The following is a 25,922-nucleotide window of genomic DNA, read 5'->3' on the forward strand; positions in this document are numbered from 1 at the left end:
TATGTAAAGGGAAAGGTGAAAGTTATGAACTTAGGAGCAAAGATACAGCTGTATGTCCTTTCTAGTTTAGTTTATTTTATATGCTGTTTATTCTTATTACTTCCTTGTTAAACTTATCTCTTATTCCCGTATATAACTTTCAATTTTAAGACATACTATAAATTTCTTTAAATATTTTAAATTTTTAAATATTTCTTTAAATCTCCCCCTTTTTAATAAGCAGTCCTATTGGCCTCTCTATAGTTTAACCACATGTAGGTTACTTAGTGTTTAGGGCTTTGTCCATGTGTGGGACGTGACCATTTACACATCATTCTAAAAGAGTCCACCCGATAAGCATTGACAAAATTTATATTATAACTGCGCCAGCCAATACCGAGGATAGATGGGACTCTTACCCAGGATGGCTCTCTCAGAATGATACACAATAATTAAACTATAATAAATTTTATGATCAGTACTAATTTCTTGCATGCAGTCGTGGCTCACTTTGTTTAATCATACATGTGGGTTCTTCCCACTAAGTTTGTCAATATTTTTATGAGCAGCTGTTTGAATTCATATATTAACAACAGGTCAGGCAGGTACTAAGGAACATGTTTAATAAAATAGAGAAATCATACAAGTAAGCATTATTACTAATTATGCTGAGTTATTCTCAAGTAAGATCCTTGGTTCAATACTAATATACAAAGCATATAAATAAACTTGCATAGACCACCATTATAAGTACCTTAACATTATCTCATTAACATCTAACACTTTTTACACTCACGTGGTCATTGGTTATATCATTCTACACATTTACTATTAATTCCTGCATGGCCTTGTTAGGTAGATAATGCTCAAACAAATGGGCCTGGGCCAAGTTGTAGATAGTTCTTAAAGTTCCATAAAATTAGTCAACTTCACAAACTTTCTTAGGGAAACACACTCTTTCTTATCTGGAAATCACAATACAAAAGTCTACTTTATCTCTGTATTGATACTATGTCTTTCTTCCTGCCTTGTCTGGTCATCAAGGCTTCTTCACTTTGCTCTTCATCTGATCATCTTCGATCAACTATACGGTTAGAATCTCGGTGAGAAAGGGGATATGACTTGGGAGTATAGCCAGAATGGATGCAAGAAATTAGTACTGATCATATGATTATGCATACCTTCCCCCTTTTTTGGTATGCATAAAACAGGACGGTTAAAGGTGACCCTTGAACTCTGGCTCACAGGCTTGGCTACTTTATAATACATGAAATGGGGTTCTTAAATAGAATTAACAGTTTTAATTAATTTCTATATCTGACTCACATGCATTACAGGGTAGGTCTTACATACATTTTTGTACAATTTCTCGCTCTTAATTTTGATTTATATACATAAAGTTATCTTTCTAATCTATTGCCAACATGCCACATTATCTGCCCATGTTTAAATAAAGTTGTGTCCTGAATAATTCGTGTTAAAACATTTAGTTTATTCAGGACACAACAACAGGAGCCAAGGTTAAGATGGTTTGGTCATGTGATGAGGAGGGAGTGTAGGCAGCCAAAGAAGAGATGGAGGGAGATGGTAGAGGAGGACTTGAGGACGAAAAACTTGGATGTGGTTACAGGCCATGACAGGGGGGGGGGGATGTGGGAGACTCACTGCAAACAGCTACCCTACTTAAGTGGGACAAGCTGCAGAAGAAGTTAAAACTACTGGCCTGACTTCTGGTGAAAAAAAAACTACATTAAAACCAGGGCCGCATTTACCATGAGGCACAAGATGGGGGCCTCATTTTAAAACCTTACTCCTCATAAAGAACAATAAAAAAACAGTGTAGTTGCAAAATAAAATACTTATTTTTAAATATTAAATTCATAATATAAAAACTAGAGGCCACTGAAAAATTTGTGAGGCTTCTCGCTTCCATTTGAAATACATTGTTCTTTCCTTAGAATAAAAACTAACAGGAACTCTGTATTCCATAAAATTCATGTATGTAAGCGTACCATTTCTTTGCCTGATGTATATACACGTCCAGCAAACATGGATAACATTCTGTCCACCTGCTGAAAGAACTTGGATAAGAAGTGTAGTTTGACCGTCATGTCCATTAGAAGGTGCGATAATCCTTCACTCTGAAAAGAACACTTAACTACATTACCTGGCATACGTAGTAGCTACGTTCTGTGGCCTACAGCAAGAAACGCAGTTGCCTGACAGTAACTGGAATCTAAGTTATATCAGACTAAATACCTATGAGTTATATTCATTTTGTTGCTTGTTTTTATCGTATAATTATAGTTTTTAATGCCAGCGTAAAATAAGAAATCCTTTCATACTTCTTCACTTCATATTGTATCACTTTGGAAGATTAATGTCTATCAATTTTTTTTGCTAATTATGTTAATCGCCAATACATTTCAAAATTCTCCAAGAACTTGAATGAAGATAATTATTTTTGTCAAATCAATTATTTTATATTTTATAAATTCATGAAAATTCGAATCTAAAAATGAATACAGCCTCCATCTTTTCCAAATTAAGTTTCCTATTTTATTCATAATCTTAGTTTGAAGGTTAGTTATCATACTTAAATCTTGAATCATATCATGTAATGCATAATTTCTATAACGCAATCTGTAGGTTTTTGCATTTCAACTTTCTTGGTTTCTCCCTAATCACTCACTACAAATCAAAATAAACGACAGTTATGAAGTCAACTGTTATGTACATATTTTCGGCTAATTTCGATATTATACAGCAGTTTTGAAGTAGCGATATTTTCCCCTACAGTTTATCTTTTGAAACGTGTAGGTGCATGTTCAAAATGAAATTTTATTTCCAAAATTTTCATAACAGAATTAATTCACCTTTAATGGCTAACTCCCCCTCCCAAAATTATCACCCCACACACACACACAAATACTGCCAGATAACATGTGCGCACTTTCTTTTTGTTTGAATTCGTTATTTTTCCAAAGTAATTGTACTGTTACAGTTTGAAGCAAAAGACAAAGGCGTAGAATCTGATAAAATACCATTGGATATAAATTAAAAACACTCACAATCGGAAACCCCAAGTAATGCAGTTTAACACCATTTGTTGCTCATAAAAAAAAATAATAATTTAAAAAAATCGTTCCTAAAATTCAAATGTGCGACCAATATTACCTTATTTTGCAAGGAAAGGAAGCAAAATGTCATATTTATTTCAATAAATGTTATTTAAAAAATATAAATATTTGACATATTTCCAATGCAAACAAACATTTTGATTATTTTCGCACATGTGAAATTCGTTTTTATTTGGGAAGAGACAATTTGGGTCAATCCAAAAATTATTATTATTATGTAAGGTGCCTCCATGGAATCAAAAGACTAATCGCGGGAGACCCAACATTGACATACTAACTGTTATTCACACAATATGTGTGAATAACACATATTGTGTGAATAACCGCGGTATGACAGCGAAGTGTTTAGAAGGAGGGCCATAATTGCCAATGACTTTATGCGTGGGTTATGCATTGAGAGTGGTGTGGAATTTGTGGATGTGTGGAATGAGTTCGATGGGCGAAAGGACTTATACAGTATAAGATGGATGGGTTACATTTGAATGGAGTTGGTGTACGGAGACTTGAAAGAGTGTTGATGAATGATGTGGAAGTGGATGTACAGACTCAGGGAAACTAGATTTATTAAGAGGGGGGGAGTAGATATGCAGACTTTAGGGGGGGCAGTTAAGTGTATGAATGAGTATATTATGCCCGGGCGAGTACGACGGACAACAAATCAGAATGGGATAATTAGTGTAAGGAATCAAAGTAGGGATGGGACAAATGGGCTTCTGCGATTCATGTACACTAATGCCAGGAGTATTAGGAACAAGAAGGAAGAGTTTTTAGCCATGGTTGGCACTTCCAGGCCACAGGTTGTCGGTATTAGTGAAACAAGGCTGACAGAAGATGATAAAGCTAGTGGGATTGAATGCGATGGGTATAGCGTGTTCAGGAGTGACAGGGTGAATAAAAAGGGAGGAGGAGTGTTATTGATGATAGCTGATGAGCTTCAGCCAAGGAGTATAGAAGTTGAACTGCAGGATGGGGAAAAAAGCACATTTGAGGCTGTTTGTTGTGAGATACAATCTAGCAGAACAAAATATACAATTGGGTGCTGCTATAGACCGGGTGATGGAGTGGATGGTGGGAATAGTATGCATAAGCAAATAGAAGAAATGAATGGAAGGAGGGTAATTATTATGGGTGATTTCAATTGACTGGAAACATTGACTGGAAAGAGGAGAGGGCACATGGGAGGAAGGAATTGGATTTTATGCAGTTATTAAGGGACAACTATCTACGGCAACATGTATTGGAAAATACCAGGGGGCAGAGAGTGCTGGACCTAGTAATTGCAACTGAGAATGTAGCTGTAACGAACATGACCATGTTGCCACCAATTGGTGAGAGTGACCATAAGGTCATGACTTGGGAGGTGGCTAAAGGAGTCGAATTTACAATTAAGACAGGGTATATGTGGAATTACCGGGCTGGTAAGTATGACAAGCTTAGGTGTGTGCTTGGCTCAATGCCATGGCAGGTAAAACTGCAAGGGCTGGATGTTGATAGTGCATGGGAGGTGGTTAAGAACTGTTTGCAGGAGGCAATGGTTGACTGTATACCAAGAGTTCGAATAATAAATCAGGTAGGGGTTAAATGGATGAATAACACTATTAAGCTTGAGCTGCAAAAAAAGAAACAATTGTGGAGGGAATTTAAGGAGAAGGGTGACCATCAGGTGCATGAACAGTATAAAGCTCAGGCCAGGATGGTAACAAGGGTGGTAAGAAAAGCAAAAGCAGATTACGAAAGGAAATTGGCCATGCAGGCTAAAGAGAATCCCAAACAGTTTTTTCAATATGTTGCAAGTAAAAGGAAAAATGCTCATGGTAGAATGATCTTAAAAAATGCTGAGGGTAGGGAGGTAACTGAATCAGTCGATGTTGTAGAATTACTGAGCGAGCACTTTGCAAGAGTATATCATCCAGGTGGTGGCTTTGCGGAAATGGAGGAACCAACAGCTTATACTGGAATTGTGATGAATGAAGTAGAGGTAACTAGTCTATTACAGAACCTCAATGTCAATACATCTGTGGGATTGGATGGTATACCAGCTCGTGTCGTAAGTGAAGCGGCCAAAGAATTGTCAGTGCCCTTGACCATTTTGACCATTTTGTTTAATTTGAGCCTCAGGACTGGGTCAGTCCCAAGGGGGTGGAAAGAGGGGAAAATAGTTCCACTGCACAAAGGTGGTTCCAAGGCTGCTGTTGAAAATTACCGGCCAATCAGCATAACAGGAATCATTATCAAGGTCTTAGAGAAAATAGTCAAGAGGAAAATACAAGATTGGATAGAAGAAAATGGGATACTGTATCGGGGACAGCATGGTTTTGTGAAGGGTAGGTCATGCCTCAGTAACTTGCTCACGTATTATAACACAGTGACGGCTGAACTGGATAAGGGTAATGGGTTTACAGTGATTCTACTGGACCTTGCTAAGGCCTTTGACAGGATACCACATGGAATTCTAATCAGTAAATTGCAGCATATGGGAATGGACATAGGGTTGGTGAGATTGATAGGAGGGTGGTTGACGGAGAGATATCAGAGAGTGGTTTATTCAGGAGTAGAGTCCACAAGACGGCCTGTGACTAGTGGTGTACCACAAGGATCTGTTCTTGGACCACTGCTGTTTAATTTGTTCATAAATGATATAGGAAAGGATCTGAGAGGAACAGTTCATTTGTTTGCGGATGATGCGAAGTTGGGTAGGGCAATAGTGAATGCAGATGACGTCAAAATTTTGCAGGATGATTTGGATAGATTGGAGGTCTGGGCTAGGGAGAATGGATGTCAATTTAATGTGGCAAAATGTAAGGTTATGCATTTTGGGGTGAAAAGATGGGAGGCAGTTTACTGCATTGGTAGAACCGTGCTCCAGGAAATTGATGAGGCACGAGATTTAGGAGTGTTGGTGGATAAGGAATTGAAATTTAGGGGACACATTGCAAAAGTGGCCAAATCAGCTCATCAAATCACTTGGTTGCTGAAGAATACGTTGACAAGCAGAGACAAGCAGGTTATTGTTCCTCTGTATCGAGCCTTGATAAGACCTCATCTCGACTACTGTGCTCAGATTTGGTCACCTAGGTTTCTTCTTGATGGGGAGGAGTGGAGAGGATCCAGAGGCGAGTGATCAAGATGATAGCAGGTCTGTGGAATGAACCGTCTGAGAACAGGTTGAGGATTTGTGGGTTGCAAAAATTGGTTGATAGGCGGAGGAGGGGAGATATGATTGAGACATTCAAATTACTGAAGGGTTTCTATAAAATTAATTCAGAAGATATTTTTGAGAACAGGGCTGGTTGTGGGAGGACTAGGGGACATCCATGGAAACTGGGCAAAAGTGTGGTTAGTAAAGGTGTTAGAGCTGGGTTCTTTACTTTTAGAGTAGTGAATGAGTGGAATGCGCTCCCTGAGTCTGTGGTGGATGCTGTGACAGTGAATGAGTTTAAGGCGAGGTCTGATAGATACTGTATGAATGTCGAATAGTTGTGATGAAAATGATTTGGGGCCTCCCTCGATGAGTAATGACTCCCTGGAGTTGCCCATAATAATAATAAATAATAATAATAATAATACCTGTCATACTTAAACTCATTCACAACCACTTCTGTCAACCCATTCCACCCATTTACAACCCTTCAAGCAAAAAATCTAGTCCTAACACCCTTGTTAACCACACTCTTATACAATCTCCAGGGATGACCCCTCGTTCTCTCCCTTCACTGGTCTTAAAAAGATTATCGGTATCAATCCTATAAAACCCTTTTAATAATTTATATGCCTCTATCATATCTGCTCTCACATGTCTATCAACTAGTTTTTGAAGCATACAGACCTTCAGTTTATCCTCGTAGGAGACATCCCACAGTCCTGCAACAATTTTCGTAACCCGCCTCTGAATCCTCTCCACTATTTCCACATCACTAAGAAATCCAGATGACCAGATCTGTGCACGATAGTCCAAATGAGGTGTTATTAATGCTTTATAAAGTGGGACAATCACTTCCTTATCCCTGCTTGTCAGTGTGTTCCTCAATAACCATGTCATCTGATGTGAAGTTTTGGCAACCTTTACAATATGCCCTGGAAACTTAAGTTCCTTGTCCACAATAACTCCCAAGTTCCTAACCTCATCAACCTCCTGCAGTTCAATTCCATCAATATTGTAGACAGCATGTGATTTCATCCTTCTGAAGTGCATCACCTTGCACTTGGCCACATTAAACTGGCAGCCATTTAGTTTAGCCCAAACCACCAGCCTCTTTAAGTCATCTTGTAAGATATCCACATCATCTGAACTATCGGTCTTCCCACTTTTGCATCATCAGCAAACAAGTGGATATCTCCTTTCAAACTATTCCCAATATCATTGATGTACAAATTAAATAACAGATGACCAAGCACTGAGGCACACCACTAGTCACCTGCCTTCTACTGGACTCTGCTCCACCATAAACCACTCTTTGATATCTATCCATTAGCCACCCTCTAATCCAAATCACTAGTCTCGGATTCATACTCATTTGCTCCAATTTATGGAACAGACTTCCATGTGGAATCTTGTCAAATGCCTTTGTAAAGTCCAAGAAGATCACTGAAAAAGGATATCCTTTATCCAACTCCATTGTTACTTCATTATAGAAAGTGAGCATATTGCTCAGGCAAGATCTACCTTCACAAAACCATGTTTCCCCTTATAAAGTATGATATTGCTGTCCATGCAGTCCTGAATTTTAATTTTTAGCAATTTCTCCAGAACCTTAATCACTACTCCCAATATACTGATTGGTCTATAATTTGCTACCTCAGTCCTGGAGCTTCCCTTATGTAGTGGAATAATTTTTCCCTCTTTCCACTCAATTGGGACTTGACCAGAACTGAGGCTTAAATTAAACAGCCAAGTTAGAGGAGGTGCTAATTCTCTTGCGCATTCCCTTAAAACATGGGCCGATATGCCATCTAACCCAATGGTAGTGTTAGCATTAAGGTTCTATAATATACTAAGCACCTCAAATTCTTCTATCACTAGACTCAGTCAATGACTCGTCCAGCACTTCAATATCACAATCCAGATGGTACACTGATGCAAAATGATCACTAAGCAACTCAACTATTTGATTAGTTTCTGTAATTTCCTTACCCTCGACATTTTTTAACATCCTTCCAAAAATTATTGCTCCTTTTACTTGCCAAATAGCGAAAGAGCTCCTTAGGATTTGTTTTGGACTCATCAGCTAGCTTCCTCTCATAATTAGCTTTGGCCTTCCTTACTATGCAGATTACCCTTCTTGCCTGTATCTTGTACTGCTCATGGGAATGTTCATCACCTCTTTCTTTATATACTTATACTACAACTTTCTCTTTATCTGTAACTCTTGCTTAATAATATTATTCATCCATCTTACTCCTACCTGATTCCTCTTCCTGACTCTGGGAATACAGTCAGATACAGCTTTCATTAAATACTCCTTGATAATCTCCCATGCACCATCAACATCTCTCCCCTTAAAATTCTCATGCCATAGCACTTTTAAAAGCTGACTTCTCAGCTTGTCATAATCACCAAGTATCTAAATTACTTATTGATATGTTCTCCAATGCTATGACCAGATCGAACACACTCAAATCTCTTGTACCTTCCATTACATGCTGTCTCAGGTAGTTATTCCTTACCACTTGTATAAACTCCAATTCTTTCGTTCCTTGAGACCATTCCTTCTCCCAATCTATGTCCCCATAGTTAAAATCGCCCATAATAATTACACGTTCTCCACTCATCTTACTAATTTGCCAATGCATACCATCTACATTCTCCCTTATACCCCTTGGATTATAGCAGCAACCAATTACATAGTTCATCCTGTTGATTTCTATCTCACACCAAACAGCCTCAAATGAACTACCCTGTACATGCCCGTCATCTTCAGGTACTTCTATCGTTTTTGGCTTTAACACTTCGTCTATCATTAGTAAAAACTCCTCCCCTATTCTGTTCTCTCTATCCTTTTTGAAGATATTATATCCCTTACATTTAATCCCTATGACTAAATCATCCTTAGTTAACCAAGTCTCACTAATTCCTATAATTTTTCGTCACGTAGAACTAAGTAAAGACAAAAAATCATCACACTTATTCCGAATACTTCGGGCATTAGTATACATAAACTGCAATACTCCTTTCCCCCGATAATCACACGGTGTGTGAATTAGCCCACTCTGAATACCGCTAAAGTTATGAGTACAATGATTCCCCATATCACAGTTATTGACCTTAGTACTATTTACAGCTAGCTCTACTTTCCTGTCATTATTTCCGACAACCATCTTCGCACCCTCCCCATCTAATAATACTCGTTTTCCTGGTCCAAAACCCCCATATATTCATTAAACAGTAACTTCTGTAAAAGCTTACTCCTGTACTTATTCAAATGCAGGCCATCTTCGGTATATAATTCTTTTCTTCCATAAAATTCCTCCCATATATCCACATATCCCACCCCTCTTTTCCTACACATCCTAGCTAACATTTCATTCATCATCAATGCCCCTCTCATTTCTCGGCTATCATATCTGGGCAACACACTGACAATTCGAACACTCTTAAATCTAGCAATCTGTAACATCTCCCTTAAATCACTTGCCACACGATTTACGGTGTTTCCCAAATCATTTCATCTACATTATCACCTCTCTTTGCAGCTCTAATTACACACCCTACCGTACCTCCCCGCCAACATTCTTTAACGACATCTCCGGTATTTATTTTACGAATCATTGAATCGCCTATTATTATTTTCTTAACCTTACCCATCACCTTAACCTTCGTCTGTCTATCAATTTCATCCTTTCCATTATCTTATCCAACACCACAACCTCACTTTGTGCCGTTTGCGGTGAGCTCCAGAGCGCCCTAAATCTCTCTAAAATCTCATTACCACACTTTCCTTCTTCCTCATCACAGAATCATCACATTTACATGTTTTCACATATCATTTCTTCAATTAGTTTACATTTCCCACATATCCTCCTTAACTTCATACCACATGTTTTTCTGGACTCCTGAAGTATACATTAAACAAACATAGCATTTAACATTGTTTCTGAACACCATATCCTTGAGTACTGGTGGACGAGAAAAAAGAGATGCACTAACAGTTACTCCATTTATCAAATTTTGTTTACATTCGCTACAGTCCTTTGCACTGCTAGATGTTGACTCCGTAATTCCTTGTGCACAATCAGTCTCATCAACATCTAAAATAGCATCCTTAGGCCTGGAGGTCATCTTCTTTTTATCATCAAGGTTTTTCTTTTTGCTAGACGTTGGCTCTGTAATTCTTTGTGCACAATCAGTCTTACCTACATCTAAAATAGCATCCCTAGACCTGGAGGTCCTCTTCTTTTTACCATCAAGGTTTTTCTTTTTGTTTACCTTCTTTCTCTTCCTAATAGTACCACACTTGTTCTCTTGCAAGTTTCCCTCACAAGTGCACATAACTACAATAATCTGTTAATGGCAGGAGGGGATAATTGCATTTTAACAGATAGAATGCTGATGAAACCTCATCAGCATTCTGCCTTTTTATTAGGTCAAAGGGATTTTGAGTATATTTGCGAACATGTACATATTCAACATAACTTAGCCAGTTTTGTTGTAAAAAGTGCTGCATTCGAAGAAATATTAGCGGCATAATAATAAAATAGCAAAATTCATAATGCTTCAGAATAACTTGATAATTTTGATACCAAAACAAGATGAGACACATCTGTAAAAAAAAAAAAAAAAAAATCAGCTAACGCCTGTTTGTTCCTGTATAGGGAGTAGGCAGGGCCGTTTACCCTATCTAACTTTTGGAGACTGAGTGGGCAATTCAATCTCCACTGGTAGCCAATCAGAGAGAGAGCTGGCCCAAGGCTATCACTGATTCATCGATACGCAGTGAAGAAGGCGGCAAGCTAGTGCCGCCATCTCGTGGTCCCTAACCCTAACACAATATTTTTAATGTCTGAAAATAGTGTGGGTTCGACGGTCGATTTTCTTGAGTTTACGGGACGAAAAACCCGAGTTTCCTGGAGAAAAAGCCCGTTAGCCCGTGCCAGAGATCGACTAACTCGGGAACCGGTCGAAAAATGGCTTAGAAAAATTTCCTCTAGTCGGCGACTAGATTTGAACCACCAAATCCTTTCTTTGTGCGGTCAAGCGCTGTAGAGTGCAAACGCCACTTCTACAGAGCTACACAGGCTCTTCTTTTTTTTTTAAATCAGCTAACGCCTATTTGTTCTCGTATAGGGAGTAGGCGGAGCCATTTACCCTATCTAACTTTTGGAGACTGAGTGGGCAATTCAATCTCCACTCTGTTGAAATCTATTATTATTATTAGAGTCCTTTTAATTATGAACTCTATAAAGATATACTTAATAAATTTGTATTTTTGTGTTTTTAAATAAATAAACTAGTTTCATTTTGTCACAGATGGTTTTCCTAGACTACCTGGACTTTTAGACTTGTTCTTATCAATATTGTAAAAACTCGACTGTAGCTTAAATATTCCAAAGCACATTACATCGATTTTTTTACGTAGGTCAAGTCCCATAAGAATGTTGTAAAAAATAACCTTGTTTGTCTCTGTGTATTTTGTATTAGATATTTTTGTAAATAGCCCTTTGGAAATTAACTGCATACAGTATATTTCTTTAATAAGAATATGTTAGAGTGTTAAAAATAAAGGCAATGTTATTTGCCGGAGCTGTATGTAATAGATCTACATGGCGGCATTAGAAAGGTTGTCTATTAAATTTTGTGTATGAGAAAGGCTTACAAGCTCTGCATGTAAACACCTCCGAAGTCAGTCAGAAAGGTTCAAACAACTTTCCGATGGTCGGCAATTTAAATCAAAAGAAAGCACAGAAGAGAACAAAGAGCGCTCCGAACTGGAAACTTAATATGAAAGAATCATGCCGAATTCTTCGGGGTTACAAACTTCGTGCGAGGTCTCAGAGAAGGCATAATAAAAGGGGACAGAGTCAAGCATATAGGACTTCCCGGATCCAGAAGTCGCTAGAGAGAGAGAGAGAGAAAGAGGGTGGGGGGGCTTCCCGTTTCCAGACGTTGCCAGAGAGGAGCTTCCCGGTTCCAGTCTTAAGAGAAGGCTTCGAGTTGCCAAAAGGAGATGTTCCAATCGCCAGAGAAAAGATTTCAGGCCAGAGAGGAATCCTGGTTGACATTTGGCAGCAATTTGAGTTAGTGGAGGCAGCAGAAAAAGGAGGCAGTGGTGCAAGCATTTTTGGCAAGCCCAAGCAGAGGAGAAAAGGCAAGACAAATTACCCGAAGCACCTTCGATCTGAAGTTTTTCTTTTCACCGTGGGAGAATAACTTTTTGTTGGAGCTGTATATGAGTACCGCAGGGCGCAGTTCACTGTCTGCTATTTTCCCAATGGGATATTTCTGAAGCCAGATTTCCTGAAGGAAGCTCAAGATCTCAGATGAGAGAATTGCCTTAGAATTTTTTGTGCAAGACCTTTGACTGAATGTGCGATACAGAGATTTTGTAAGTTATATACCTTTGTACAATTCCTCTTATAATGTGTTTTAGTTGGACAATTAAGATTTAGATTAACAGTAACAAGAAGTGTCATTAAGAGAATCTATTGACATATTTGAAGTTGATATACAGTTTGTAAAAGTAACTTAATAGAGAGTTAGCTAAGCCCTTTGCAACTATACTAGAAGTTTAATAAGTGGAAATTGTAAGCAGAGTAAATAAGTTTTTGAGTTAAAGAAAGTTTTTGCGATCATTTTGAAACACGTTCCAGAGACAACAGAGGTTTTTTTGTGTGCTGCTGCTATTTGTATTGATTAGTTGGGTAAGAGCAGTTTCTATATCACATAAATAGAGCATTTGAATTTGAAGTTTATTATTATTTATAAATTAAATTGATTTTTCAGTTCATTTTTTTGTGCATCAAGATTCTAGTCATTTTAGGGTAAAATGTCTAGTAAAAAAGTGGACGTTAGCGAGCATAGCAAGTTATCGTTACTGTTCATTGCTCTACGTTTTAACTAAAACTGGAATTATTATGCTTATTACTGCAACTTAAAAAAATCAAAGCTGGAGTTGAATAAATCTTGTAATAAATAAATGTTGTAATTCCATAAATATGATGATTTTTGCTATAATTTTTATTACCGTAAATTCAAAATTTTTATTTTTAGTGAGAATATCTGAACTTTACAGTTCATGATGTTTCAATTTTTACCTTGATTAGCAAGCTTAATTTGATTGCATTTAAATTCCTTTTTTTTAATATTAAAAAAAATTATCCTTATACTAAATTATTACCATACCTTTTAATATTTTTTTGGTATTCAGAATTTTTGTAGCAACTATGATGCTTGTAGGAAGTACCTTTACCCAAGGTAAAATACTTTCTACATCTATCTCTCATCCTCAGATTTTTATTTAATAAGGTTAAAACACCTTATGGTAACTTGTTCTGGTAAAATACTTATAAGCTCTGTATTACTAAAATCTTGGTATTTCTAGCCTGGCTCCCACTGATGAGACCTCAATAAAGGTCGAAACCGGTCTGGGTAGTGGCCCCCTGCCTTTAATGCATAGCATCATATATCTCCTCAAGAAGATGTGCTTTGCATTAAGGGTAAATATTAAGAATAGTGATCAGAGCTTATCCACCTTTACCATGAGTTGCCTTGACTTGCACTACGTGTGGAGTCACCTAGACTTGCAATACTTGCAGGCGCAAACTTGACTTACTTGTCTGTTTGCTTACTTGGGAAATGGAGTAAAACCAGGTTTAAAATAGCTTGGTATCTTTAACAACTATGATGCTTGTCAACGAAGCTTGTGAAACAAAATCAACGTTCTCAAAATCAATAATCAATACTGCAATTGAAATCTTTCACAGAAAGATTTTAATTACATCTTTCTTTGAATTAATCATGAGAATATTTAAAAGTGTAAATAATATATATATTTAGAATTACATTAAAATATTTTAAACTATTTATAAAATTTAATATTAAATATAAAGTATCGTAGAAGTTGCATAATTATTTATAATCCATCGATATAAGTTAGTCATTTATTTATATAAAATAACTTACAAGGTTGCTAGTTTAATATTACCAAGATTTTTTAATATTAATATTTATTGTATACATGTGAAATTTGTTTATATTTTTGGGAAGAGACACAATAAATTGTGCACCAAAAAGGGCCAAATATTGTAGAACAGTTAAAGGAAATTCCAAAAAACGGTAATTAAACTGATAGTTTAGTTACCGTTATTTGGCTAGTACTTGTAAAGCAGTATACTGTATACAAATGTATATACCTAATTATATGATTAAAGTAGTTGTCGCAGTCAGTAAGAATATATTATTCAATTAATTATTATTCTTATTTTACTGTTACTCTTTTATTTTAACAAAACCAAGATACTGCTGTATCTATTTTTGTATTTTTTAAGCTTTTAACGTAATTGTTTATTTTATTTATACCTTTATTTTGGATTTAATAAATATTTATTTCGCTTTTGGTAGATTAATACACATAATGATGCCAAGAAAATTTGAATCCGGAGCCTAGTAAAAGAAAACGACTTAGAGAAAATGAAAAACATCTAAATAGTCAAAAGGGGGCAATTTTGTCTCTCTTACGTTCTGAAAATGAAGAATTTCGTAAAACTGAAGTTGACTAAACACAGTTCTCGGAATGAAAACGAAACATTGGTATCATTATCAGGAGGAGATGAAAGTGAAAATGAAGTACATCAAATTGATGTAGAAAACATAGAAAGAGAGAAAGGAGTAAATGAAACATATCAAGAGGATTCTGAAGAAAATTTTCAATCGGAGTCTGTACTTACCAGCAAGCTATCTCTTATCCTACCGATATAGCAGTGTGGCCACTTACTATTAATGAACAGTTTATCGAGCATATTTTAATAAATATGCCTCAGAATGTTGGTAAAATCGAAAATTTAAAAAAAGAATACACAGAACGCAATAGAATATATGTCCGAAATGTAAATATATCACATTTTTACTGTAAAAAGGCGAATGGAACAAAGGAGAAACGAGAGTGGCTAATTTTTTCAGAAACCAGCAAAGCAATTTACTGCTTTGTAAATTGTTTTCTAAGTCAAATAATAGCTTAATGAAGGGTTTTAATGACTGGGGAAATATAACACGAACCTTATGTGATCACGAGCATTCTACTGAGCATATACGAGCGATGTACACATATCGCAAAAGAAAATTAAGTTCTGTAAATAGTCGAATTGATTCTGAATTGATCAAACAAATACAATCTGAAGAAAATTATTGGATAGGTGTTAAATAGAATAAATGCTACCATTAAGTTACTGAGTAAACTAGGGCTAGCATTTAGAGGAAATACAAATGATTTTTTTCTGATTCTTGCGGAAATTATTTATCGTGTTTACATTATTTAAGTGAATTTGATGATTTTTTAAAACATCACATGAAAATGTACCCCAACTGTGGTTCTGGCAGATCAAATTATCTTTCTTACCATACTTGTGATGAATTCATAGCGTTAATAGCTAAAAAAAACAAGAAAAATATTAATATCAGAAATTAAGGAAGCTGCTTATTTTGCAATAATACTCGATTCAACGCCAGACATTGCCCATAATGACCAAGTAGCTATGATATATAGGTATGTTGCCGCAAATTCTGACATTAGAGAAACATTTATCGGGTTCATCAGAATTACACAACATAATTCCTTATATTTAGAAGAGGTAGTATTAAAAAAAAATTAGAAGAATTATCTTTGGATATAAAAATGGATATAAAAGTTTGGATATAAAAGTGCAGAGGGCAAAGCTATGATAACGCTGCCAATACGAAAGGTATCTATACAGGTTTACAAGCTAGGCTGAAAAAACGTAGTCCCTCTGCACATGTCTACCGTGTTCTAGTCATTCCTTAAATTTGATTGGCAACTATGCCGCGGAATCTTATCCAGAAACAGTGCAATATTTTTGTTTTATCAAAATGTATATAATTACTTTTCATCTTCAACAAGAAGATGGGTATACTCCTTAAACATTAAAAAAAAAAATCTTTAACAGTTAAAAGACTAAGTGAAACGAGGTGGTCCACAAGTGCTGACGCTATGTTGGCTTTGAAAACGCATTACTTGAACTATCCATTTCTCCTCATGAAAAACCTATTTCTAAATCAGAGAGCTCATCATTGGCTGAACATTTTGACAAACCAGGAACAGCAATTTTAACAGTTATATGGGACAAAATTTTACAACGAATAAATGCTACTAGTAAATCTCTACAAGATCCCGATATGGATTTGTTTTTAGCTAATAATTTGTTACACACTTTAGTTGGTTTTATTTTAGATATAAGAAATAGTTTTGCTGCTGTAAATGAAGAAGCGAATTTATTAACAGATGAGACATAATTTAAAGATGAAAAGAAAAGAGTTAAAAAATGCAAAAAAAACGAGTGACGAAGTTTCACATGAGATTATATTAATAATGAGATTATATTAATAATGAGATTATATTACATGGGAAAGAAATTTTCGCTGTGAACATTGTGATAAGCTAATTTTGGAAATTAATGAAAGAATAAAAAGCTATTTCGACATATTAGATCAGCTAAAAAAAAAATCAGCTAACGCCTTTTTATTCCCGTATACGGGGAGTAGGCGAGGCCATTGAGCCCTATCTAACTTTTGGAGACTGAGTGGGCAGTTCAATCTCCACTGGTACCAATCAGAGATAGATGGCCCAAGGCTATTACTAATTAAGCAGTACACAGTGAAGATAGACGGCTCAAATGTGCCGCCATCCCGTGGTCCCTAACCCTAACACAATATATTTAATGTCTGAAATAATGTGAGTTCTACGGTCGATTTTCTTGAGTTTACAGGACGAAAAACCCGCTTGCCCGTGCCAGAGATCGACTAACTCGGGAACCGGTCGAAAAAAGGCTTAGAAAAATATCCTCTAGTCGCCGACTAGACTCGAAACCAAGTCTTCCTCCGTGCGGCCAAGCGCCTTGGTGTGCAAACGCCATCCATTGAGCTACGCAGGCTTGTTTGACATTTTTTGAAGGAAGCTATAGATCAAGACAAGTACAAGACTAGTATTGATAAAATTTTACAAACTTATGGGACTGATATTGATCCAGAAAAATTTACTTATGAAGTTAAGCAATTTATAATAATGATAAAGGAAGAAAATTCTTCAATTATAAATATGTACAAATTTATAAACGATGGGTTAAGATCTACTTTTCCGAACGTAGAAACAATTTAAAAAATATTTTTGACGATGCCTATTTCAAATGCAAGTGCTGAACGTTCATTTTCAGTGTTGAAACGAATAAAAATTTTTTTAAGAAGCAACTTGCACCAAAATAAAACAAGTGACCTGTCGTTATTATGCATTGAATCAGATGTAATGGACTCGATTAATTATGATGACATTGTAGATATATTTGCTAAAAACCAAAGCTAGAAAAAAAAATTTAGTTATTAATTTTTTTATTTAAATTTGAACTGATTTATTTTTATACTTTTTTAAAATGTAAATATATGTATACCAATGTTGCATTGTGTTGTTAAAATGAGTTATTATGGAAATGTTGACTTTTATTTTCAATAAAGTAAAAAAATGATTATTTTTGAGGGACTCATAATGATGTTGCGCCTCGGGCCTCCAAAAGTATAAATGCGGCCCTGATCAAAACTAGAGTCCTGTTGTTATCTATTTGGTTACAAATCATTATGATATATACAAGTATATATTAAGCTAGGGAGCAACATGCTCTCCTATAAATGTGAACAGAACAGTGTAGATAGTGGCTAATAAGAGATGAATTTATTGTTTAGAGTCCTCAAGTAAAGGTTTGCTGGAAAACTTGAACTTAAGTGGACTGAATGTGTGACATCTGCTTCAGCCGACAGCTGAAGATGTAGACTGCCCTGACTGTTGCCTAGCCAAGAAATTAGCGTCAACACTCAGGAATTGGTTATTTCCTATCCTATATAAAGAACACACAACACTTCATAAACAATTTTCTTATATATATAGAGAAACCTGTGGAATATTCATAACTATAAATTCACACATATGCAAAAGTAATTAATTACTATGCATACGTGTGAATTTATAGTTATTTCATAAACAAAATTAAAACCATAAAGTTTTAATTTTATTTCTGAATTTGCCGAGATGATTTATTAGATAAATCATCTCGGCAAAGATGATTTATTAATCGGTTTTGATTTCTGCACTTTTCACAAATGTTCCAATCAGTAACATAATTCTTTACAGAACAAATTTCCGCCGTAATATCGGCCACGTATACTACATTCCAGTTCCTTCGTGTGGCAAAATAATTTTTACCTACAAAAAAAGAAGATACATCCATGGGCTCACCACTATCCCTTCAGTTGCAATATTTTATATGGAAACTTTTGAGCAATGTGCTCCAGAGATTTTCCTTTACTTTAAAACCTGCAGTTTGGCTTAGATACATTGACGATGTTTTTGTTATCTAGCCACACTCCACCCAACTTTAAACACCTTCTTCAGCCACCTGAACAAAACATGAACGCATACAATTTACTATTGAAATTGAAAATCAAAACTCACTTCCTTTCCTGGATACACTGCTCAGGCGTCTTCAATCATGCAGTCTATCCTTCACTGTCTACCGCAAGCTTACGCATGCCAGCCAATATATACATGCTAACTCTTATCACCACCAATCACATTAACACCCTCAAAAACAGAGCTCTAACAATTTACTCTAATGAACTAGCTCTCAAACAAGAATTACAAATTATTAGCAATACGTTTATAAATAATGACTGTAGTAAAAATACCATCAATAAAGTTCTTCATAAAATTTCATCAAAACATGCACATAATATAATATAGATTACAGTAAAAAACCATGGCTATTCCAATTAAAGGGTTATCAGATAAAATACTAAGTAGAATTCTATACCACTGTAATCTTCATGCTGCTTTAAAACAACATATAATTTGGATGGTACACATTCAGCTCACTTAAGTTCTTCAAGTTTTCTAGCAAACCCTTATAATTTCAGCTCTTATTGGCTACCATCTATACTATTTGTGTCAGAGCTTGCTGCTCTCTAGCTTTATATCTCTCTTAATGATTTATATAATTATTATTATTATTATGTAACACCACCAGAGAGTCCAAGGGCTCAGAGAGGTAGGGCATCTACTCTACAACTCTCCATCTCCATCACTCTCAACTAGTATTGGTGAATCTCCGTTTCCATCACTAGTATTTTCACAGACAATCGCAAACATTCATGCCCACGGCGGGATTCCAACCGCAGCTTTTTGGCTGGAGAGTGGATAAGCTAACCACTGGGCCAACCAGGTAGGCAAATAATCAAATAGATAATAATAGTAACAGGACCTTAGCTTTGATGTAAGTCTTTTCGCCAGAGGTCAGGCCAGTAGTTTTAACAGTTGACCAAATTACTGTACCTTTAGCATACCATGTAGATTGTAACATACCCTGTTTCTTTGAATTGTATATACGAGTATGTTTATACTCCAGATGATGATCTTGATATGAAGGTGAAAAACGTCGAGTGATTATTTTGGTTTATATTAAACTGAGGTTTTACTAAAACATGGTAGGGGTTTCCATAATTTTGAATAATAGATACAAAATTTACACAGTACAGTATATGAGAGTTCTGATTCAATTCAATAATCTCTAAATCATAAGTTTATGTAAAAATAATTACAGAATATGAAAGAGTAGGGACAAACAAATGAATAAATCCAAAACTTTATATAAAATGTCAATTTATAAATAGTGATAACATTAGATCATTTTTAGTTAAAATTCTAAATTTCTCTGCAACTACCTGGTGCTGGTGTTCTGTAGCAAGTGCATGTGTTCAATTATTACATCAAACTGCATGGAGTCAGAAAATCGTTATGAGATGTCCATGTAACCAACAACATATTTATAATATCGACCCTTAAAATCCTTATCCCTTCCAGCATTTAGAAGGCATTCTGGTAATGTGTTCCACTTACAATTCTCAACAAAAAAATCTAGTCCTTGTACTTTCTTCACCACACAACTTTCAGGGATGGCCTCTTGTTCTTCACCTTGCACCTTCCACTTTTGATGCTCCTCTCTGTATGAATCTCCCGAAACATCTTACAAAAAAAAAAAAATTAGCTAACACCTTTTTATTCCCATATAGGGAGTAGGCGAGGCCGTTTAGCCCTATCTAACTTTTTGGAGACAGAGTGGGCAGTTCAATCTCCACTGGCAGCCAATCAGAAATAGCTGGCCCAAGGCTATCACTAATTAAGCGGCATGCAGTGAAGAGAGACGGCTCAACAAGTGCCGCCATCTCGTGGTCCCTAACACAGTATATTTTCTTCATACCCACCTAACCAATTTACATTCCTTTAACTTCTATTTCTCCATAACTAATCTTAAAAAGTTCTAATGCCATTTTGGTGTCTGTTCTCTCTGGATCATCTCTAATGTTTCCACATCACAGTGAAAACCAGTTCACCAAATCTTTGCAAAAAAAAAAAAAGTTAAATATCCTTGTTACGGTTGCTTAATGAAAATCTAGCAGTAAAAAAGGTTCAAAGAGTAAAGTGGGCTAAATATTATCTCCACTAGCTCAGGTTTTTCATCCCGTAAACTCAACCAACTCGACTGTAGAACCTACACTATTTCAGACAATAATTATTGTATTGGGATTAGGGACCATGAGATGATGGCGCCAGCCAGTCTTTCCTTCATTGGATGCCGTTTATTATTATTTTACTTATTATTGTACAGGTGATCCATGTGATCGGAAGACTTATGTGAAATCCATCATGCACACACTAGTCATCATTCACACGATAATTATCATACCTCTCATCCACTGATGAAGTATCCAAAACCACCTCTGGCAATCTGTTCTACCCTTTCACTATCCTCCAAAAAAATATTTAGTCCTAACACAGTGTAGGTTCTACAGTTGAGTTGGTTGAGTTTGCGGGATGAAAATCCTGGGCTAGTGGAGATAAGGCCTCCACTGGTGAACCCCTTGCTATTGTACTGAAAAAAATCTTCAGTGTAGATTCTATAAAACCCCTTTAATAACTTATATATGCTTCTGTTGATTCCTCTTTTTCGCCTATCAGTTAATTTTTCAAGCTACAGACCGTCAATCTGTTCTCATAGGGAGCATTCAACAGACATGCTACCTATCTTTGTCACTCACCTCTGGGTTCTCTCCACAGCTTCATTCCCAATCTTGGAGTCCAGATCTGTGCATAGTATTCTGATTGTGGCCTTATTAAAGCCTTATACAGTGGAACAATAACCTGTCTCAGGCCATGTAACAACCATCAACAACCATGCAATCTAATGTGTTATTTTGACAACCTTCGCAATATGCCCTCTAAGCTTCAACTTATTGACCGCAGTCACATCGAGTCCCTGATCAGTTTCCTGTAGTTCAGTTCCATTAGTATAGTACACCGCTTCTAATATCTTCCCAAACTGCATCACCTTACATTTGGCAACATTAAAGTGGCAGTCATTTACCATTGCCCATACTGCTAGTCTGTTTAAGTTTTCATGCAGGATCTCTGCATCACGTTTATTTACCTCCCACTTTAGCATTGTCAGCAAACAACTGAATATTTTCATCATATCATTTCCTATATCATTGATGTACAAATTAAAACCACGGAGGACCAATTACTGAGCCCTGTGGTACATCACAAGCCACCTGCTTTCTCCTGGACTCACTAACTCTATAAACCACTCTTTAATATATGTTTATTGGCCACCCTCTAATCCAAATCACTAGATTCAACTTAGAGAATAATTCATCAAGAAGGTACAAGCAATGATTGCCGAAAATGAACCAATGGGAAATCAAAATGGAAAACATCTGTAATGTTGGAAAAGAGGTATTAGGCTAGACAACAGGAAATTTTAAGTTGGACAAGGAAACGTTGGTAAAACGACGAGGTGTATTAGGAAAGAAAAAATGGTCAAGCAAAAGTGGGACAGAGTAGGTGATGAGAATAGCAGAAGAGAAAAGAGAGCAGTAGCAATATCTTGAACTGAAGCTTAAGCTAACCCGTATGAAAGCCTGGATAATGAAGGTGTCAAAAACTGTCCTCAGGATGAGGAGCAGAAAAGTAAAGAAATACCAAGCCAGGATGATTAAGTAAAAGGACGGTAGTGTTCTGTATGAAGAAAATGATTGGTTAGATGGAAAGAGTATTTTAAGAAATTAATGAATGAAATAAATTGGGATATACGAAAGGATGGAGTTCTGGTCATGGGGCCAATTCCTGTGGAAGTGGAGGAAGCACTTTCCAGCAGGCAAACGGAAGTGGAGGAAGCACTGAGAAAGATGAAACACAGAAAGATAATTGGATCTGATAACATCTCTGTAGAAGTATGGAAGTCTCTAGGTGAATTAGGAGTGACTCTATTAACGGATGCCTTTAACAGAATCATTAAAACTAAGAAAATGCCAGAGGAATGAAGAGAGAGTATACTGGTTCCAGTATATCAGGACGAAGTTGATATCCAGTCTTGTAGCATAAACAGAGGAATGAGTCACATTATGAAGGTTTGGGGAAATGTAATCGAGAAGAGATTGCGAAACTTAGTGTCAATTAGCAAAGAGCAATTTGTGCTTATGCCCGATCGGGGATTAATTGACGTCATTTGTGCTCTAAGACAGCTAACAGAAAGGTACCGGGAGAGTCGCACAGAACTTTTTCTGGTGCTTCATTGATTTTGTCAAGACCTTTGATAGAGTCTAAAGAAAAGAGATATGGAGAAGCATGAGGAAGAAAATGATTCCAGAGAAATATGCACATCTTGTACAAGACCTGTACGATTTTAATAAAAACAAGGATGAGATGTGGAGCAGCAACCACTAAGGCATTCCCAGCAATATCGAGGGTTCATCAAGGGTCAGCTTTGAGCCCCTTCCTATTTGTTATGCTCATGGATGTGTGAAAAAGACAGGCAAGAACTGAATCATCTTGTACGATGATGTAGTGATTTACACAGAATCTGAGCACGAAGCTAAGGAAAGACTTGGAACAATGGAGGAAAGCTTGGAAGACAGTTGAGGATTCGTTTTGAGGATCGGTAGAAATAAAAGAGTGCATGTGTTATAGTGAAGCAGCAGGAAGTATAACGTTGCAGAACACAGGCAAGTTGCAAGTGTCTAGATTTGCATACCTAGGATCATGTGTCCCGAGTTATAGATATTCTGGACTTAATCCAGTCAGGGTGGATGAACTGGGAAAAAGTTTCAGGCATCTTTTGTGATACAAAAGTGTCTAGCAAATTAAAAGAAAAGATCTGCAAAATGGTAGTAAAACCTGCACTGGTGTATAGCAGTGAAACCTGGCAGATGACTACGACATGCGAGAAGATAATGAACTTAGTTGAAATGAGAATGCTGAGATTTGCAAGTGGTGTGACAAGAGTGAACAACTAAAAATTACTGATCTGGGGGAATGAAAGTAACTCAATTGTGTGGGAAGATTAGGGAATCAAGGCTGAGGTAGTTTGGTCATGCTATGCAGCAAAACAAAATCAATGTGGGAAGGAGAGTGCTGGAGATGAAGCCACAAGGGAAAAGAAGTAAGGGGAGACCTAAACAACTATGGCTGGGCAGCTTGGACAGAAATGAGTGGATGAAGTTGATCCACTGCAGCGACCCTACTAGAGTGGGAAGGAAGTTTAAGAAGTATATATAATTTTAATGATAAAGGAAATACAAAAAAAAAGTTATGCCTAATACCTTTAAACAGTGAAGAAATACATATGAAAGTGTTATTACCTTTGGCTAGAATCTTCTTGAGGGACCATCTTGGAACTCTGCTGCATTCCCATCTTTCATTGCGAAACTGTAGCTGACACTCCCTCAAGCCTTGCAATGCCCCTATCTCAATAGCTTTGGCTACCATTGGCTCATGTTTGCAGATGTAAGTCTGATTGCCATGGAGACGGCGGACTTTCTTACACACTTTATTTGGATCAAGAATCAGCTGACGGCCAACAGACCTGAAAGTGGAACTGGTTTAATTATTTTAAGTTAGATCATAAGGTGTTCCTATTCTGTGTTTCCCAGCATACATGAAATGAAATTAACAAAGCTTATGTCAACAAGAGGCTTATCTTGTTAATGGTAATGACGTACTTTTTTTTTTAAAAAAAAAATCTTAATCTGGTACGCCTATTCACTGAGATACAGCTTATTTTCTACAGCTGTAACTAGTGCGTTCATTAGTACCGTACTCTTCATCAAACCAAATTCTTATGCAAGCGTAGTTATCCTGAGTGATGTGTTTAACGCCCTACGTCATAGAACCACATCCTTGCAGATATGAGAACCACTCACACTGAGATTTTCCAATATCTTAGATATCTCCAATTCATCTGCCTGTCACATCGATTTATATATCTATAACAAATTAAAATAAATAAATCTGCTAAAGCCTCTGAATCCTCTCATATTCATTAAATTAATATTATTATGAATACAATCTTAATTTAATGAATTTTAGAGGATTAAACGGCGTTAGCAGATTTAGTTATTTTATTTGGCTCCTCCAAAGACAGACTTAAGTTCCAGTCTAGTTGCTAACTGGAGGAACATTTTCCTAAGCCTTTCTTCCACCGGTTCTAGAGTTAGTCGATCTTTGGCATGGATATGCATGCAGGTTTTTTCTCCCGGTTTTTCGTCCCGTAAACTCACGAAAATCGACACATAGAACAGACTATTTCAGACAAGAATATATCCTATTAGGATTAGGTACCAAGAGATGGTATCACTTTTCTACCAGTGTCTTCATCGGTTGCTGCCGCTTATAATAGTAATAGTCGAACCAATTATCTTTGATTGGTTACCGGTAAAGATTGAACTTCCCATTCAGTCTTCAAAAGCTAGATTGGGTTAAAAAACCTTGCATGCTCCCTACAAAGGAATAAAAGGCGATAGCTGATTTTTTTAAATTAAATAAATAAAATGCAGAGCTCGAAGTGACAGGCAGATATTATTATGAATACAACAGGGCCTGTGTAGCTCAGTGGAAGTATTGTTTGCATTCCACTTGGCTATATCAGACAATAAATATATAGTCTTAGGATTAGGGACAACGAGCGGGTAGCACTTGTCAGCCAGCTCTCTTCACTGAATGGCGTGTATAATGTATAATTAGTGAGAGACATGGGCTAGCTATCTCTGATTGAATACTGGTAGAGATTGGACATCCCCCTTAGTCTCCAAAAGTTAGAAGAACTAAAAGGCCTTGCCTTTTCCCATAAGAGAATTAAAGGTGTTAGCAGATTTTTTTAATTTTAGTTATACAGTATTCTGTATTCCCAGAATATAAGAAATGAAATTATCAAAGCTTATATCACTACACAAGAGCCATATCTTATTAATGGTAAAGACATACTATTTTCAAATCTTATAAGAAACAGAGGATTAATGCATGAAAATCGAAATAACGTATTTCAATTAACATGCCAATTAAGATTAATGGCCTTTTGTTTACATTATTAAAAAAATAAAATCAGCTAACACCTTTTATTCCGTTATAGGGAGGTGAGGCCTTTTAACTCTATCTAACTGTTGGAGACTGAGTGAGCAACTCAATCACCACCAGTAGTCAATCAGAGATAGTTGGCCCATGTCTATCAATAATTATACGCAGCACTGACGAAGAGATGGACAAA

The 25,922-nt window shown here is 36.5% G+C and overlaps 1 protein-coding gene across 1 annotated transcript in view; it reads right to left on the bottom strand.

Annotated features, from left to right (window-relative positions):
- LOC150109674 (protein Wnt-6-like) overlaps positions 1–25,922 on the bottom strand; it is a 47,341-nt gene that overhangs the window by 13,604 nt on the left and 7,815 nt on the right. The window contains exon 2 of the mRNA XM_090402927.1: positions 24,022–24,245. Within this exon, the coding sequence (XP_090259053.1) occupies positions 24,022–24,245 (224 nt within the window). The remainder of the gene's footprint in view (positions 1–24,021; positions 24,246–25,922) is intronic.

The sequence above is a fragment of the Typopeltis vanoorti genome, chromosome 2 (assembly GCF_054136105.1).
Source record: "Typopeltis vanoorti isolate ZY-2024b chromosome 2, IOZ_Tvanoo_1.0, whole genome shotgun sequence".
Classification (NCBI taxonomy): domain Eukaryota; kingdom Metazoa; phylum Arthropoda; class Arachnida; order Uropygi; family Thelyphonidae; genus Typopeltis; species Typopeltis vanoorti.